The sequence below is a fragment of the Sus scrofa genome, chromosome 2 (genome assembly GCF_054392235.1).
Source record: "Sus scrofa isolate SSC_HxYL_T2T_F1_AM1 chromosome 2, Sscrofa_HxYL_maternal_Yorkshire_Landrace_v2.0, whole genome shotgun sequence".
Classification (NCBI taxonomy): domain Eukaryota; kingdom Metazoa; phylum Chordata; class Mammalia; order Artiodactyla; family Suidae; genus Sus; species Sus scrofa.
The window spans coordinates 4,997,731-5,016,245 of NC_139384.1; the positions used below are offsets into that span (position 1 = coordinate 4,997,731).

Below are 18,515 nucleotides of genomic sequence, written 5' to 3' on the forward strand. Positions count from 1 at the left end.
CTTAAACCACTGCCCGGGCCTGGGGTGGAACCCGTGTCCCTGCTGCTGCAGCGACACCATCCATCCTGTTGCACCACAGCTGAAACTCCCTGTTTACTTTTTTGAACCCAAACTTTTTCTTTTGAGGCAAGATAACACCTTGGGAAACTGGAGTTCAATGTCATACCCAGGATATTATCATTGATACAATCTACCCTTCTTGTTCACCTTTACCTGGTTTTAGTTTACTGGAGTGTGTGTGTGTGTGTGTGTGTGTGTGGTGTGCACGCATGGGCATGTGCACCTAGGTCTGTGCAATTCTGTCACCTATGTTGGTTCCCGTATCCACCACTACAGGCAGGACCCTGAACAATTACTCACCACAGGATCTCTCTCTCTCTCTCCTCTCTCTCTTTTTTTTTTTTTTTTTTTTTTTTTTTTTGGTCTTTTTAAGGCCACACCTGCGGCATATGGAGGTTCTCAGGCTAGGGGTCTAATGGGAGCTGTAACCTCTGGCCTAGGCCAGAGCTACAGCCACATGGGATCTGAGCCACATCTGCGACCTACACCACAGCTCACGGCAACGCCGGATCCTTAATCCACTGATCGAGGCCAGGGATCGAACCTGCCTCCTCATGGATGCTAGTTGGGTTCCTTAACTGCTGAGCCATGGTGGGAACTCCCACCACAGGCTCTCTGGTGTCATCTTTTATAACCACACTCACGTCCCTCCCCCCTCCCCTCGCCTGTCCCTAATCGCTGGCAACCACTAATCTGCCTTCCATTTCTATAATTTGGTCATGTCAAGAATGTTACATAAATGGAATCAAACAATATGTAAGCTTTTGGGATTCGCTTTTTTTCTCTCAGCACACTTTCTAGATTCAGGTTGTCCTATATATCAATAATTCCTTCCTTTGTGTTGCTGAGTTGTATTCCTCGGTATGTTTAACCACTCACCCATTGAAGGGTGTCGGGGCTCATTCCACTTTCAGGCTGTTATCAGTGAAGCTGCTATAAATATTCACATACCGGTTTGTGTGTGTGTGTGTGTGTGTGTGTGTGAGACCATGCATTTCCATTTCTTTGGGATAAATGCCCAAGAGGCAATTGCTAGGCTGTATGATAATTTGTGTGTTTAGATTTATGTGAAACTGCCAGACTGTTTTCAGTGACTGTAGCAATTTACATTCCCACCAGCAATACACGAGCAATGCAGTTTCTTCAAGTCCTCGCCAGGACTTGGTGTTGTCCGTGTTTTTAGCCACTCTGATAAATGTGTAGCGATATCTCATTGTAGGTTTTTTTTTTTTTTTTTTTTTGGCCGCACCCATGGCATATGGAAGTTCCCAGGTCAGGGATCAAATCCAAGCTGCAGGTGAGACCTATGCCGCCCCTGCAGCAACACTAGATCCTTAACCCATTGGGCCACAGCAGGAACTCCTTTTTGTGGTTTTTTTTTTTTTTTTTTTTTTTTTTTTGTCTTTTTGTCTTTTTGTTGTTGTTGTTGTTGCTATTTCTTGGGCCGCTCCCTCGGCATATGGAGGTTCCCAGGCTAGGGGTTGAATCGGAGCTGTAGCCACCGGCCTACGCCAGAGCCACAGCAACGCGGGATCCGAGCCGCGTCTGCAACCTACACCACAGCTCACGGCAACGCCGGATCGTTAACCCACTGAGCAAGGGCAGGGACCGAACCCGCAACCTCATGGTTCCTAGTCGGATTCGTTAACCGCTGCGCCACGACGGGAACTCCTTTTTTTTTTTTTTTTTTTTTTTTTTTTTGTCTTTTCTCTTTGTGGTTTTTAATTTGCATTTCCTTCGTGGCTGATGAAGTTGAATATCTTTTCTTTTCTTTTCTTTTTTCTTTTTTTTTTTTTTTTTTTTTTTTGGTCCTTTTTAGGCTGCATTCGCGGCATATGGAGATTCCCAGGCTAAGGGTCCAATTGGAGCTGTAGCTGCCAGCCTACGCCTGAGCCACAGCGAGGCCAGATCCAAGCCGCGTCTGCAAACTACACCACAGCAAACAGCAATGCCAGATCCTTAACCCACTGAGCAAGGCCAGGGATCGAACCCGCAACCTCATGGTTCCTAGTCAGATTCATTTTCACTGCGCCAAGGCGGGAACTCCCTGAATATCTTTTCATGTGAGTAGTTTCCATCTGTATATCATCTTCAGTGAACTGTCTCTTCATGTCTTTTATCCATTTTCAAATAGAATTGCTTGTTGTTGTTTTTTAACTGTTGAGCTTTACGAGTTCTTTACGGAGTTTTCGTACTAGCCTCTAGTTGGATATGTGATATGCAAATATTTTCTCCCACTCATAGCTAGTCATCATCCTCTCAACAGGGCATTTTGTAGAGTAAACTTTATTTTTACTCAGTTTGATTTATTGATTTTTCCTTTTATGAGGCACATTTTGTCTAATGATTTTTATTTTTCCCATCATAGCTGGTTTGTAGTGTTCTGTCAATTTTCTACTGTCCAGCAAGGTGACCTAGTCACACATACATGTATACATTCTTTTTTCTCACATTTTCCTGCTCCATCATAAGTGACCAGATACAGTTCCCAGGGTTACAGCAGGATCGCATTGCTTATCCACTCCAAAGGCAACAGTTTGCATCTGTTAACACCAGATTCCCAGTCCATCCCACATGAGGTACATTTTTAGTGCCCAGTCTAGGAATCCTCTGCCTCGCTCCAAACCCTGAAGCTTTTCTCCCATTTTTCGGTCTATGGCAGCCCAGTGCTCCAGCATCATTTGTTGAAAAGGCCATCCTTTCCTTCATTGATTGTTTTTGCATCTTTGTTAAAAAATCAGTCGGGCGTATTTGTGTGGATAGTCTATGCACACTTAGTTTAAAGGTTAATTTCTATTTGTGTTTCAGCCTGTCGTATTTTGTGCTATTTCCCCGTCTGTCCTGTTCTCTTTCTTCTCTTTCTTGCCTCCTTTTGGATTGGTTGAGTATTTCCTTCCATGTTCCTTTTCTCCTAGTGTATATGATGGACAGGCTGTTCCCACTTGTTTAGGGTTACCCTAAAAACTGCTCCCATGGTCACCTCTTTGCTCGCTTGCCTCTCTGTTCACCCTGCGAGCATTCACCTTCTGCCTGAACGGCATCGATGGCTGTTGGCAAACGGACCCCAGGTTCTCCCCATTGTCCTGCACAAGCCCCTGAGCAGCGTGAGCCTGCGCTCATCCCACCAAGAGCTAAAGAATGAAGAATGTCTCTACGGCCTGCAGTCTGGGCTTGGCCGCCTGGCTTGCTCTGATCGATGGGGCATTAGCAAAGTGGACACCAGCAGAGCCCTGAAAAGTGCTTGTGCACAGAGGCTAGCTCTCTCTTGCTGCTGGAAAAACTTCTGCCTTCGAGAGGACAAAGGGTCACAGGAGCGAAGTCCCGGGCATCTCTGCTGAGGCCCAGGTGGTGGCAGTAAGGACCCCTGGGACCAGTTGGTCCCCGTTGAGTTGGCCCAGACCGGAGGAGCCACCCAGCCAAGCCAGAAAACTGGGAGAAAGAAACAATGCGAGTTGTTTCCAGCCACTACATGTTGGGGTGGTTTGTTACATAGCAGACAACAAATACGGCTGCATCCATTTTAGGCTTTCTTGGAGCCAGTGACCCCAAAAAGCACGGAGTAAGTCTTTCCTTTGGGAGAACTGCACACTTGTGTGAACGGTTATGCAGTTGGGGTTCCCGTTGTGGCTCAGTGATTAACGAATCTGACTAGGAACCGTGAGGTTGCAGGTTTGATCCCTGGCCTCGATCAGTGGATTAAGGATGTGGTGTGGCCATGAGCTGTGGTGTAGGTGGCAGACTCAGCTCGAATCCAGCTTTGCTGTGCCTGTGGCGTAGGCCAGTGGCTATAGCTCCAATTAGACCTCTGCCTGGGAACCTCCATATGCTGCTGGAGCAGCCCTAGAAAAGACAAAACGAAAAACAAAAAACAAAAAGCAGTTATGGAGCTGTATCCTTAAGTGCACTGGCCAAGAAAAAAAAAAAGTGGGAGAATGAAATAATGCCATTTGCAGCAAAATGGATGGACCTAGAGAGTCTCACACTATGTGAAGTAAGCCAGACAGAAAAAGGCAAATATATGAGATCACTTACATGTGAAATCTAAAAAAAAAAAAAAAATACAAATGAACTTGTTTACAAAGCAGAAATAGACTCACAGACGTGGGAAACAAACGTACGGTGACCAAAGGGAGAATGGGGGCAGAAAGGATAAATTAGGAGTTTAGACAAAGATATACACACTACAGTGTATGAAATACATAAACAATGAGGACCTACTATGCAGCACAGAGAACCGCATTCCATATCTTGTAATAACCTGTAACGGAAAAGAATCTGAAAAAGAATTGGTATGTGTATAATTGAATCCTTGCTGTACTAACTGACACAGCATTGTAAATCAACTCTACTTCAATAAAATAAATACTATTTAAAAATAACCACAGCAGGAGTTCCCGTCGTGGCTCAGTGCTTAACGAATCCGACGAGGAACCATGAGGTTGCGGGTTCGATCCCTGGCCTTGCTCAGTGGATTGAGGATCCGGCGTTGCCGTGAGCTGTGGTGTAAGTTGCAGACACAGCTCGGATCCTGCGTTGCTGTGGCTCTGGCGTAGGCTGGTGGCTACAGCTCCCATTAGACCCCTAGCCTGGGAACCTCCATATGCTGCGGGAGCGGCCCAAGAAATGGCAAAAAGACAAAAAAATAAATAAATAAATAAAATAAAAAATAAAAAATAACCACAAGTGGGAAAAGAAGACAGCAATATTAATGTGGTCCCTTCTCTCCAGAGGCTCCGAGTCGCGGCGTTGGGATGCAGGCCTGCGTGTGAGCATCCCATCACAAAACCAAACGCGCCCAGACAGTGCTTCGGATGCGCGGATGGGGAGCAGCAGGGGCCCCCTTGAGAGCGGGAGCAGACCGCTGGTTTATAACTCGACACTATTAATCAGGGCATTTTACACCTTGGCCAGCATGAACGCTGAGCCGTGGAAGTGGCGGCTTCGAAACAGCGCAGGCCAACCCCAGGCTGCTGGGCGCAGCGCCCGCAGGCAGGCGGGGAGGTGTTCCAGGTCCGAGGGCAGCGCAGCAGTCCTGGGAGAGCGTAGCCGCGGGAGAAAGGATGCGCAGGCGTAGGACCGCCGGAAGGGGGGAAGGACTGGGGTTCCCGCCGATGGTTTCCCCGAGTGCACGGGCTTCGCTGAATCTGAGGGCCTCAAGAGAGCAGGAGGTGGAGGAAGTTTGAATTCCCTGCCTGCCTGACTGATGCGGCTGGACATGGATCTCCCGCTCTCAGCAATCCTGGGTCTAGGTCTTCCGACCTGGGCTGGAATCTAGGGCAGCATTGGGCTTTCAGACCTTCAAACTGCACCACTGCCTTTCCCGGGTCTCAACCTGCAGACAGCAGATCACGTGACTTCTCAGCCCCTATGATCGTGTCATAGATCTCATACATATGTCTCATATATATCTCACATGCCTCATATATATGTGTCTTTGTGTATGTGTGTGTACATATATACCCCTTACCGGTTCTGTTTCTCTGAAGAATGGCGACTAATATACTATTTAAGCAGAAGAATCACCTATCAAGGCCTGTCTCTGAGAAGATAGCTTTTCGGGTGTTCCCGTGGTGGCTCAGCAGGTTAAGAACCCAGCTAGTATCCATGAGGATTCCAGTTCGATCCCTGGCCTCACTCAGTGGGTTAAGGATTCAGCATTGCCATGAGCTGTGGTGTAGGTCATAGATGCGGCTGGGACCCCGAGTTGCTGTGGCTGTGGCTGTGGTGTAGGCCGGCAGCTGTAGCTCCAATTTGACTCCTAGCCTGGAAACTTCCATAAGCTGCAGGTGAGGCCCTACAAAGACCAGAAACAAACAAAAACAAAAAACTATAGCTTTTCAACCTGTCATGTTTAGAACTATCACTTTGGTTTTCATCCTTAAATAAAGAGTTGATTTTTTCAACTGAATAATAAAAACCTTGCTTTAAAAAGCTTTACTCGGAGTTCCCGTCGTGGCGCAGTGCTTAACGAATCCGACGAGGAACCATGAGGTTGCGGGTTCGGTCCCTGCCCTTGCTCAGTGGGTTAACGATCTGGCGTTGCCGTGAGCTGTGGTGTAGGTTGCAGACGCGGCTCGGATCCCGCGTTGCTGTGGCTCTGGCGTAGGCCGGTGGCTACAGCTCCGATTCAACCCCTAGCCTGGGAACCTCCATATGCCGCGGGAGCGGCCCAAGAAATAGCAACAACAACAACAACAACAAAAGACAAAAAGACAAAAAATAAATAAATAAATAAAAAGCTTTACTTGGAGGAGTTTCCTGCTGGCCTAGTGGTTAAGGATCTAATGCAGCCATTACTGCTGACTTGGGTTTAGTCTCTGGCTCGGGAATGTCTGTGTGCCGCAGGTGCAGCCAAAAGCAAAACCAAAAACCCAGAGGCAAAACCAACTTTACTTGGAGAGAAAATCATAACATCTTATTTATTTGTTTCAATCGAGCTGATGAAACATCTAGAATGATGACTTGGCTGGAAATGTCAAACGTCAAATTTTGCCAGAGGTCAACTGACCATCTGCTTTTTCCCTCTTGCTCAATTGTTTATTTGTACAAAATATGTGATGAAGGAAGAGATGTCACTTTCTCAAGACGTAGCAATAACACCGACGCTCACGGTGGTGATACTATCGGCAGAGCTGGGTTCTTACCAAAATTGTTTCCAGCTGTTTATTGAGCACGTATTATGTGCTGAGCTAAATGTTTAGATGTGTTGTCTTGTTTGAGCATCAAGCGCAAGATCACATAGCAAGTAAAGGGCAGGATTGGGACCTGAAGTCACGCTGACCAGCTGCTGTCCAGTGTGAAGGAGCTGCATGGAAAAATGAAGTTTTGGAACTTGCACTGGGGTGTTTGGCCTCACTGGGTTTGCAATCAGGAATTGGGATCGTCGGAGTTTCCTTCGTGGCTCAGTGGTTAATGAACCCGTCTGGGATCCATAAGGACGCAGGTTCGATCCCTGGCCTTGCTCAGTGGGTTAATGATCCCGTGTTGCTGTGAGCTGTGGTGTAGGTCACAGATGCAGCTCAGATCCCGAGTTGCTGTGGCTGTGGTGTAGGCCGGCAGCTGGAGCTCCATTTCAGCCCCTAGCCTGGGAACCTCCATATGCCGCGGGTGCAGCCCTAAAAAAAAAAAAGCAATTGGAATCATCAAAGGAAAGATTCCTATTTGAAGGATATGACTTTGTCCTAAACACTGACCAACACTTCTGCCAACTGGCCTCAGAGAAGATGCCACACCTCAGCCAAAGGAACCAGAAAACCTCTGAAACGTAGCTCATTAAACCTCAGAGCACCTGCCTTGCTTTGTGAACCTTGCAAGCGGCCCCACTTCCATCCCACACTGAGGCCGGATGCTATCGGCCTGGTTCAGACTCTGTATTAGTTATCTACTGCTGCCTAACATGTCATCTCAACATTTAGCCTCTTGAAACAATGAGCATTCATTAATCTACACTTCTGAGCCAGACATGTGGGAGTGGTTTGGCTGGGTGGCTGTCACCCAAGGTCTCTATTTTAAATATATATTTTACCATTATTTAAGTATGGCAAGGCTGGAGTTCCCATCAGGGCTCAGCAGTAACGAACCCAACTAGTATCCATGAGGACGCGGCTTCGATCCTTGGCCTCACTCAATGAGATAAGGATCTGGCGTTGCCGTGAGCTGTGGTGTAGGTCACAGACGCGTCTTGGATCCTGCGTTGCTGTGGCCGTGGTGTAGGCTGGCAGCTGTAGCTCTGATTGGACCCCTAGCCTCGGAAATTCTATATGCCGTGGGTGTGGCCCTAAAAAGACGCACGCAGAAAAAGAATGGCAAGAGGCCGCTACCATCAAAAAGATAGTTTGGTCCTTGCAGATCCCAAGAGAACAAGATGTGCCACCTGGCAGGGGGGTGGGGTGGGAGGGCGCTTGAGGAAGCACCAGGGTGGGTCAGGAGGCAGAGGGAGATGAGGAACTGTGGGCAGGGGCATTAAGGTGCTTTTCACAGAAAGAAACAGCCAGGGCAGGGTAAGCAGGCTGAGGACTGTCTGGGCAGACGGGCTGTCCCTGGTGGCCTGGTACCTGGCCTGGCCGGTTATGGCAGGTGAGGCAGAGCCCAGATTGTGACAGCCCATTAGAGGGGGCCGGTGGGGGTGTGGGTTCTGAACCGGCTGCTCTGTATTTGAAGGGCACACCCTCAGGCAAGTTGTTTCTCATTTCGAGGACCCAGCCAACCCGAGGAATGGTATCCCTCCGGGGGTCAGCAAGGCCCTGAATGTCAGAGCATCAGAAGATAGAAAATAAGTCTGTGCCTAATAAACCTCTCGTGAGGCGTTCCCGTCACGGCTCAGCGGTGAACGAATCTGACTAGCATCCATAAGGACGAAAGTTCGATCCCTACCCTGGCTCAGTGGGTTAAGGATCTGGCATGTAGGTCGCAGATGCGGCTCAGATCCTGCCTTGCTGTGGCTGTGGCATCGGCAGCTACAGCTCTGATTTGACCCCTAGCCTGGGAATCTCCATATGCCACGGGTGTGGCCCTAAAAAGCAAAAAATAAAATAAAATAAAAAATAAACCTCTCATGAGGTTGCAATCAAGAGGACTGCCGGGGCTGCAGCCATCTGAAGGCTTGACTGGGGCGGGAGGAGGCCCTTCTGAGATGCGGGGGCGGGGGGGGGCTCAGGTGGGCAGGGATTTAGTGCTGGCTTTGGCAGGAAGCCTCAGATCTGTGTCACCTGAAGCTCTCCCCAGGGTTGCCTGAGCGTCTTCATGAAATGCGGCTGGTCACCCAAGAGCAGGAGCTGGGAGCAAGCCACAGAGCCTTCCATGTGGCTCTGGTCCTGGACCAGACCTAGTCCTGGATGACCTGCACTGTCCCTTCCACACCTGGGCGTTCGAAGCGAGTGACCAAGGCCGGCTGCATTCAAGGGGTAGGAAATGAGGTTGCAAATGCCGAGGAGAAAATTGTCAAAGAATCTGTGGACCTATCTGGAAACGACTACCGTCTCTTTCCGCTAAAGTCACAGAAACTCAGCTCCAAAAGAGAAGCTTTTCAGAGTTCTCACTGTGGCTCAGGTATAACTGAGTCTCCGTGAGGACACAGGTTTGAGCCCTGGCCCCACTCAGTGGGTTAAGGACCCAGCGTGGCTGTGGCTGTGGTGTAGGCTGGCAGCTGTAGCTCCGATTCAAACCCTAGCCTGGGAACTTCCATATGCCACAGGTGCATCCAGAAAAAGAAAAACAGAGGAAAGGGGGGGAGGTTATAGGGTCATGTAGAAAAATAGAGGAAGGACAGAGTGAGCTGGCCTCTCACGAACTGGAATCATGGCCTAGAAACTCCCTCCCGCCCCACGCTCCACCCTCTCAGCTATGACCAACCCCACAGCCTGCTCTGAATTCACATCCTCACAGACTCTTGTACAGAAGAGAAAGTTGTGGTCACAGAGGGAGCTCCTGGCACCTGGCCAGCTGCTGTCCGGGCTGGGTCCGGGGAGGACTCGGTTGGGCCCAGCTCCCTTCGAGGGCTCATCCCCTTGGACCAGGCACTGTGGGGCTTGGGTCCCACGTGCCTGGAGGACAGGGCCTGGTACCAGCAGGGGATGATGGGAGCTGGCAGAGTTGGAGAAAGAGCTGAGCGGCCATGCCAGGTGTGGGTCTAACTCTGCCTTGACTGGATTTATGAGCCAAAGTCCCGGCTACCCTATTTTTGGAGTCACAGGAAAAAAACCAGTGCTTCAAACTCTCGCAATGGTGACTTTTGCAGTTCCCAGGTGGCGCAGCGGGTAGGGATCTGATGGGGTCACTGCCATGGCTCAGATTACAGCTGTGGCCCAGGTTCGATCCCTGGCCCTGGCATTTCCACATTCTGGGGGTGTGGCCAAAAAAAAGTAACTTTCCATAGGTGTAGCCTGATGCCTGATCAGCCTGATCAGTAGGTCTATCTGAAGACTGAAAGATACTGAGCCTGAATCTTTGAGAGGCCACCACTTTCTCATTGTTGACACACTTTTGAGCCAACACCCAATTGTGGATGCAGCTGACAGGGGAGCCAACATGTTTTATATTGTCCCCTGGGTCATGCAAATCAGTCGAAGGGACAGCAAACCAAGCTCACGCCCACAGGATCTTGGGCTGTTTTTCTGACCTTGTGGAAACTCCCATCTGGCGAGCAAAGGCTTCCCCCTCATCCCATCCAAAGTCTTCCAACGGGGAGAGTTGGTGTTCAAGGTTCATTACCAGAAGCACTTCCTGGACAAACACTCGGCCCTTCTGGGGGGGGTCAGCGTCTCCGTAGGGTCAGCGAGAGGAGCCTCCCAGCTGCACATGCTCCCCTGGGGTTTCACATCCACACATTTGCAGAGCTGGTTTCCAGCCTCTCAGCCATGAAGGCCGACAGCAAAGCAGACCAACAGCTGGGCGTGACCTCGGCTGCTCCTAAAATTCCCCGTGGCTTCCACTTGATCGCAAGCAGGATAGTTTACATTTTACGAACATCAGCATTTTCAAGAACCACTTCGTCCATGGCTAGATTTTCCAGAGCCCACGTGAGAGCATTTTCTGGGGCTCTTGGGGAAAGAACGTGGGCTTGGTAGTCAGCTGGCCTGGGTGCCAATTCCAGCTCTGACCTCAGTTTTCTCATCTGCAAAATGGAGGTTTGAAGACCCGCTCAGTGTCTGGCACATAGGAGGTGCGTGGTAAAGAGTGTGGCATTTGGGGACCGCCCAGGATGTGAGAAGCGGAAACAGGGGAGTTCCTGCTGTGGCTCAGCGGTGACAAACCCGACGAGTTTATCCATGAGGACACGGGTTCGATCCCGGGCCTTGCTCAGTGGGTTAAGGACCCAGTGTTGCTGTGGCTGTGGCGTAGGCTGGCAGCTGCAGCTCCGAATCAACCCCTAGGCTGGGAATTTCCATGTGCCACACGTGTGGCTGTAAAAAGAAAAAAAGAAGAAGAGGAAACGGCCCAGAGAGGTTGTACTCTGGGTGAGGGCAGCCAGGCGTTCTGATCTGCAGGCAGGGAAGGACCAGCAGCCCCCATGAGGACTGGACCTTAGCCTGCAACCGCCATAGCCCACCTCCCCAGCCGGGGAGCAGATCCAGTCATCAGTCTTTAAATACTCCAGCCTTTAAGCCGGAACCAGTCCCGCTTCCACCCCCACACTTTCTCTTAGAGTTCCTGTCCCCATAAAGTTGGAGTGGAGGGAGTTCCCATCGTGGCACAGTGGTTAACGAATCCAACTAGGAACCATGAGTTTGCAGGTTCGATCCCTGGCCTTGCTCAGTGGGTTAAGGATCCGGCGTTGCCATGAGCTGTGGTGTAGGTCGCAGACACGACTTGGATCCCATGTTGCTTTGGCTTTGGCGTAGGCTGGCGGCTACAGCTATGATTAGACCCCTAGCCAGGGAACCTCCATATGCCGTGGGAGCGGCCCTAGGAAAGGCAGAAAGACAAAAATAAATAAAATAAATAAAAAATAAAAAATAAAGTTGGAGGCGGGTGTCCCCAGAGTTACCGGTTACCTCTGATAACTGTGGTACCTCTGGACCAGGATTGAAAAAAAAAAAAAAGAGCAGTTCAAGCTGGGGAGTTGTTGTAAGCAGAGGCTCTGGGTCCAGAGAGCCTGGGTTCGAATCCTGGCTTGGTCTCCTCACTAGCTTCCTGTCCTTGAGGAGGTTACTCTGTGCCACAATTTCTTCATCCTTCAAATGGGGATATTGGAGTTCCCGTCATGGCGCAGCAGAAATGAATCCGACTAGGAACCATGAGGTTGTGGGCTTGATCTCTGGCCTTGCTCCATGGGTTAAGGATCCAGTGTTGTCGTGAGCTGTGCTGTAGGTTGCAGGTGTGGCTCAGATCCGGTGTTGCAGTGGCTGTGGCGTAGGCTGGCAGCTACAGCTCCGATTAGACCCCTAGCCTGGGAACTTCCATATACTGCGGGTGTGGCCCTAAAAGGAAAAAAAAAGACCCCAGAAAAGAAAAAAAAATGGGGATATTAACAGCATCTACCAGGTGGGTTCTTTTGTGAGGATTAAATGAGCAAATGTATGGAGTTCCTGTTGTAGTGCAGTGGAAATGAATCCAATTACAAATCATGAGGTTGTGGGTTCGATCCCTGGCCTCGCTCAGTGGGTTAAGGATCTGGTGTTGCTGTGAGCTGTGGTGTAGGTTGCAGACGTGGCTCAGATCTGGTGTTGCTGTGGCTGGGGTGTAGGACAGCAGCTGTAGCTCCGATTCTACCCCAAGTCTGGGAACCTACAAATGCCATGGTGTGGCCCTAAACAGACAAAAAAAAAAAAAAAAAAGAGAGAGAGAGAGAGAGAAATACATAAAATGTTTGGGGCATTGCTTGCAGGGAGCTCAGTGCCAGTGGCACCTGTCACCTCTTCAGCTGGAGGGGCTCCCAGCCTCCCCTCTGCCTGGCGATCTCATTACGCCATCCTTGCCACACAAGCTCACCCCAGTGCCCAGATGCCCAAAGCAGGGCCCTGCCACTCCCAAGAGTCCCTTCTCTCAGCTGCAGGGACCTCTTTTAGCCATCTTCTTGAGGTTTTCTTTTTTTCTTTTTCTTCTTTTTTTTTTGTTTTGTTTTTTAGGGCTGCACCCAAGGCATAGGGAGATTCCCAGGTTAGGTGTTGAATCAGATCTGTAGCCGCCAGCCTACAACACAGCCACAGCAACACAGGATCCGAGCTGCGTCTGCAACCTACACCACAGCTCATGGCAACACCAGATCCTTAACCCATTGATTGGGGCCTGGGATCGAACCCGTATTCTCGTGGATGTTAGTCAGGTTTGTAACCTGCTGAGCCACAATGGGAACTCTTGACGTTTTCAAAAGAGCAACTCTCCCCCCGCTGTCCTGAGACCTGCAGGACGCCTGAGTGTCCCCCAGGCCTGCCCTGTGGCTTCCCTTGGCCACTGTCCCCTCTGACTGTGCTATGAGCTGCCTCGTCCCCAGGTACCCCACTTCTCACACCAGCCAGGGCTGCCAGCCTCCTTGCCCCGGGTGTGGTTGGGAGGGGACACACTCTGCTGAATGCTCAGGGGACAAGGGACACAGGACACCGAGGAGGCTCACAGGCCGTGGGCTGCAGGCCTCGCCCTCCCCGTCATCTCTTGGGGACGGGGTCATGAAACCCCCCAGGACGGCGGGCCCTCCAGGCCACGGTCTCCGCCTCCAGGGCAATGGGGCTCAGGCACCACGCTTTCCACTTTCCTCTCAGGAACCAGTCGGCCTTTCTGGGGCCTTCCCACCCAAAGAGGTCAGCTCTCCTCCTCCAGAAACCAAAAGTGCCCAGCAGCTCCCAAAATCAAACTCATAAAAGCCTCTCTTCTCAAGGCCTCTGCTGGAATCTATCAGGCAGAGGCTCCTTTAAGGAGCAGCCAGGCCTCCAGCCCGGGAGCTTCAGGCCTATAGCACAGCCCCATGGCCACCTACCCACTTGCTTGTGAACCGGGGCAGCCATCCCCTCTCTGGGCCTCCGTTTCCCTGTCTGGAAGGTGGGGGTGTTGAGTTAGATGATGCCTGAGGCCCCCCGAGCGCTCACGGGCTCTGATTCCTGAAAATCCTCTTTGCTGCGCAAAAGCCTGCCGCGACCTCTGCACCCTGGGAGTCAACTCCAGGTCCTTGGTCTGGAGGCAAGGCCTCCACGGTGGACACCAGCGCTCCTGCCCTCTGGCCCCAGCCCCTGCCTGGTCCCTCCTGCCCGCGAAACGGGCCTCCTGCTTGCTCCTCTGGCCCCAGTCCTCTCGCTACTTCCCTTTGCAAGGACCGCCTGGAGGTTATTCAGTCTTGGGTTTGAATTCCAGCTCTCCCATTGATACGCTGTGTGGCCTTGGACACGTGGCTTCATCTCTCTGAGTTCTGGCTTCCTCCCGTGGGGGGTTAGGTAAGATAACTAGGCTCTCAGAGTGGGATCAGCCTGGCGCGAGGTCACCAGGTCTGCAGACTCGGACAGGCCTGTGACAGGAGGCTGTTAGAAAACAGACTCAGTTGATGAGAGCGAGAGAGTGCACGACTGAGGCCCACAGTCGTGTGTTCCAGACCCAAAGAGCGGGCTCTTGCTGGTGTTTGCACACCCATTTCCTGATGGTAAAGGTGAGTCAGCCGCCTCACCTGGGGGCAGGGGCGATCGCAATGACCCTGATCCAGTCATTGACCTGGTGGAGGGGGGACAAGGTGGCAGGCCAGGTCCCCACAGAAGGGAGCCACAGGAGAGGTGCAAGTGCACAGGGCCCCGGGCCACTGCAGAGGGGCGGTGAACTGAGCACCGGAGGGGCGTGGTGCTGGGGCAGGAGGTGTGCGGGGCGGTGGGGGGGGGAAGAGTGTGCGGGGGGGGGGGTTGTGTGCAGGGGGTGCAGGGGAGGGGATCTGAGGGACAGGGGCTGTGAGGCAGAGCTGCCCTCTCTGGAGAGCCGAGAGCAGCTCTAAGGGTGAACCAGGCAGGCGGGTGGGGAACATTCTGGATTCCACGGGAAAAGTCACATCAAGGAGGGCCTGGCAGGCTCACCAGGCTGTGGACATTGCCTGCAGGGCAGCAAGGAGCCCCTGAGAGCTTTGCACCGGGAGTGCCCAGAGTTCTGGCATTGTTCGACTCCACTTTGCCCAACGAGCCAACAGGAGGGGCGGGGCAGGCTGAGGGTGCCAGGCAGGAGGCGGTCACAGCCTTTCAGGAGGGAGACGGGCTGGGACTGTGCAGGAGCCAGGGTGCTCTCACCCGGGGCTGACAGAGGCTCCTTGGAGCTGGAGGAAACCCCTGACCCCCTTCAGGTCCCCAAGCAGCACGACGTACCTAGAGCTCCCTGGTCTATTGCAGTCACACACCTGGGCCCTGCTGGACACCTGCCGCACGCACGAGAACAGGCACCACTGACCTGCATGTGAGTCACCTAAGTGTGTGTGTCACTCCCAAGCGAAGTATGTGCCCAGCAGCTGCGTGTGCAGGGAGCAGCCACCCTGCTTGTGCCAGACGACAGAACTCGTCACATGGACCATGGCAGGGACGATCTGCCCTGTTCGGGGCTGCCCTCCTCCTGGATGGAGATGGTTCCCAGGCTGCCATAAGCATGCAAGCCCGCCTCCTGCAGGAAGTCCTCCAGGATGGAGATCTGAGGTTTGGAATCTCATCTTCCTCTTTGGACTTAGAATGCCTCTTTGACTCCTGGCAGCACTGGGAGCCTAAAGCTTTTCCAGGGCCTGGCCCAGCCCTTATCCTCCCAGAGGCAGCTTGGGAAGGGGCAGAGGGTCCCCCATGACCACAGTGTGGCTCTCCTCTCACGGTGTTTATTGGTCCCAAGGGCACCCCTCACTGGGGGCGGGGGGGGGGGGAGAGGCTGAGGGGGTTCATATCTTGCGGCTTCCAAAGATGGGGCGGTTCACGTGCTCGGGGGAGGCCAGGAAGGCCTTGAGCTTGGGCCGGGCGCTGAGGCGGGCCACATAGGCCGAGAGCAGGGGGAAGGCGTCCAGGCAGCTGGGGACCAGGACCTGGTGGCTCAGCAGAAGGTCCAGCAGGTTGTAGTCGGCAAAGGAGATCTGGGTGGGGGGGGTTGAGTGGGGTCAGGAAAGAGAGAGGCTGCTGGGAGCCTGAACGCTCTCTGCGCCAGGGAACCAGGCAGAGCCCTGCTCTGGGTCTCAGGGTGCCCTTCTGAGAAGCGGACCTACCACGGGCTGGACCCAGCGCTCACCTGGCTGCCCACGATGAAGGCCTGGCCGCCCTGGTTCTGGGACAGCAGGGTCTCAAAAGGCCTCAGGTGCCCCGGCAGCTCCTCCACATACCGGGCCTTGTCCTCTTCCTGTAAAAGAGAGCGCCCGGTGGTGGCCCATGCGAGCCTGGCCAGGCGGCCCCCCAGCCCCGGCCCCGACCCAGCGCGGCCCGCTCACATAGTTGTGGCGGATGAGGTGGCCGCACAGCCTGCGGAGGTCCTCCACGCCGTCATTCACCATGTCCAGCAGCGCCGCCTCCTGCAGGTCTTTGCCATAGAGCCCTGGGGCAGTGGCCAGGCGGTGGATCAGGTTCTATGCCCTCTGGTGCCCCGCTGCTCCCCTCCCGCCCAAAAGCCTGCAGGTCCCTTGTGTTGGAGGGTCCACTCGGTCCACTTTGCTGCTCCCATCTCCCCAAGCCCAGGGGAGCAGCTCCTTGAAACCTGTCTTCGAGGCCACACCTGGGTCCCTGGGACTCTCTATCCAAACAGCCCCCAGCCCCTCCTCTGAGTTGGTGCCCTGCAGGGGTGGACCAGGCGTCTGATGCACCCCTCCCTAGGCCTGGGGGCCGGGGGCACTGCTCGTGGGGTCCGGACACAGCTTGGCTCTGCAGACTGGCGTGTCCCTCCGCACTGCCTGACAAAGGGGGCAGGAGACCGGGAGGCAGGCTGCGGCCAGAGGCCTGTGTCCTCCCGTCCCGGGTCCTGCAGAAGTTAGGGTGGGCCTAGGCCTGGCTGCACCCACTGCTCTGTTCTCTTCCCTGATTGCCACGTCCTCCTGGGTCCCAGGGCTTTTCTGGACCATTCCTGCCACCCTTGCAACATGGCCACAGGCCTGCACGCTGTGCGCAGTTCTCCAGATTCGGGTGAGGCCAGAGCAGGAGGAGATGGGCAGGGATCTGCTGGGAATCCTGCGGTCACATCCACAATGGCCTCAAGCCTAAGCACACACGCGGTGGCTGGTGACCAGCTCTGAGCTGTCATCCAGGAAACAGGCGCAGTGAACCTACGAGGCACTGCCTGGCTGGGGGCTAGCCAGGGCTGGATGGCCCCTGCCTCGGGGGACTGGCAGCCCCAGCCCTATGACCCAGAGGCCTCCTAACCCAGGCCTGGCCCTTTCTTCAAGGGCCATCTGGCCTGCCTTCCGGCCGCGGGGCTGGTGGCAGCAGCTCAAAGCCCCAGGACATCTCAGCGTGACCTGTCAGGCACTTTTCTGGACTGGGCTGCCTTCGACCTCAGGACTCACCCAAGGAGCGGCCCAGGTGGCGCAGGATGGCATTGGACTGGTACAGGGTGAGGTCTCCGTCCTGGAACTTGGGGAGCTGCCCATACAGCTGGGAGAAGCACAGATCGGTGGGGGGGATGCCGAGTTTGCCACCTCCCACCCTAGGGTCTCCCTCCAAAGGCCCAGCACCTGCCCCTGCCTGGGTGAGGTCACTCACGCAGGTGGCCTTGAGTGGGCCCTGGAGCCAGGTCTCCTTGGTCACCACCTCCTCCTTCCAGCTCTGGCCCTGGTCAGCCAGCAGCATGCGCATGGCCTCACAGCGTCCTGGGGGAGGGGACGATGGGGTAGCGCGGCCGGGCAGAGACCCCAGCCTTGCAGGGCTCTGGGGGAGTCAGCAGTGTGGGAACTGGGCGTGGGGACAAGACAGAAACTCTAGCTTCTGAGCCTGCTGCGGAGATGAACTGGCCAGAAAGAGTGGAGCCCAAGGCCCCAACAGTGTCTTGGCGAGAGGGGACAAAGGCGAGACCCGGCCCACAGTGCGCCAGGAAGGGACCAGAGACGGATGAAGTAAAGCGCACAGACGATGCAGCCGAGAGGATGCAGCCGCGGGGAAAGCGGGTCTGGGAGGTTCCGCGATCTTGGCCCCGCCCGCGGCGACCGGCTTCATTGGCCTGTGGTCCAGGGCCGAGCCCCGAGCACCGGCTGCAGCCCGGAGGTCCGGCCTGTGCCCTTCGCCCTCCTGAAGGAGCAGGGACCTCACCTCGGGCCGGGAAGTAGACGATGGTGTAAGACGGCACTAGGAGAGACGGACAGACAGACAGACCGGACGGACGATGAAGGAGGACCCCCCCACACCCCCTCCCCGGACCCGGGGGGTCAGACCCCCAGCAGAAGGGGTGGCTCAGCCAGGCCCCGCCCCCGACCCGGCCCCAAAGCTACTCACTGGCGGCGGCGGCGGGCAAGTGTGGCAGGAAGTGGGGAGGACCCGGAGGCCTTATATTTACCGTCCTGCTCCACCCCCGGCGCTCCACCCTGGGAATGTGCCAAGTCACGCAGCCTTTCTGGTGCGGCTGATTGGGAGGCAGAGCCGGAGGGGCGCACCTGCTCGCTGCGGGGATGCACCCCGCCTGCAGGCCGGCGGCTTTACCGGAGGCATCCAGACTTAGCAACACCCAGTCCCTAGTCCCTAGCCGCATCCGAACACGCCGCATCCGAACACGCCGCATCCGAACACGCCGCATCCTCACAGAGCGTCCACAGAGGGTCAGGACTGAGCGCCTCAGCACCAGCACACAGCAGGTGCTTCATAAATGCTTTTTGGCTCGAATGCATGCAATTTTAATAAATATCCATTTCCACATGGCTTCTCCTTGATAATAACAGCCGAGCCTTGGGGACTGAGGGCTGCCTTGAGAATTTTACAGATATTGCAACCCTAAGACTTGATCCTGTTCTGATTCCATGTTACAGCGGAGGAACCCCATGCACTGAGTGACTTTCCGGAGGTCACAACGTCTGGTTGGCATCAGGGGCCTCAGTTTTAACCCTTGTTTTCTTC

At 54.0% G+C, this 18,515-nt stretch overlaps 1 protein-coding gene across 1 annotated transcript; it reads right to left on the reverse strand.

Annotated features, from left to right (window-relative positions):
* Window positions 1–15,300: 15,300 nt before the first annotated feature.
* LOC100739508 (glutathione S-transferase P) lies at window positions 15,301–17,928 on the reverse strand. The gene is made up of 7 exons (XM_005660621.4): window positions 17,901–17,928; window positions 17,718–17,753; window positions 17,175–17,281; window positions 16,979–17,066; window positions 15,914–16,017; window positions 15,718–15,825; window positions 15,301–15,565 (listed from the first exon to the last, which is right to left on the reverse strand). Coding segments are annotated over exons 1-7 (633 nt in total). The 5' UTR covers window positions 17,902–17,928; the 3' UTR covers window positions 15,301–15,376.
* Between the last annotated feature and the right edge of the window lie 587 nt (window positions 17,929–18,515).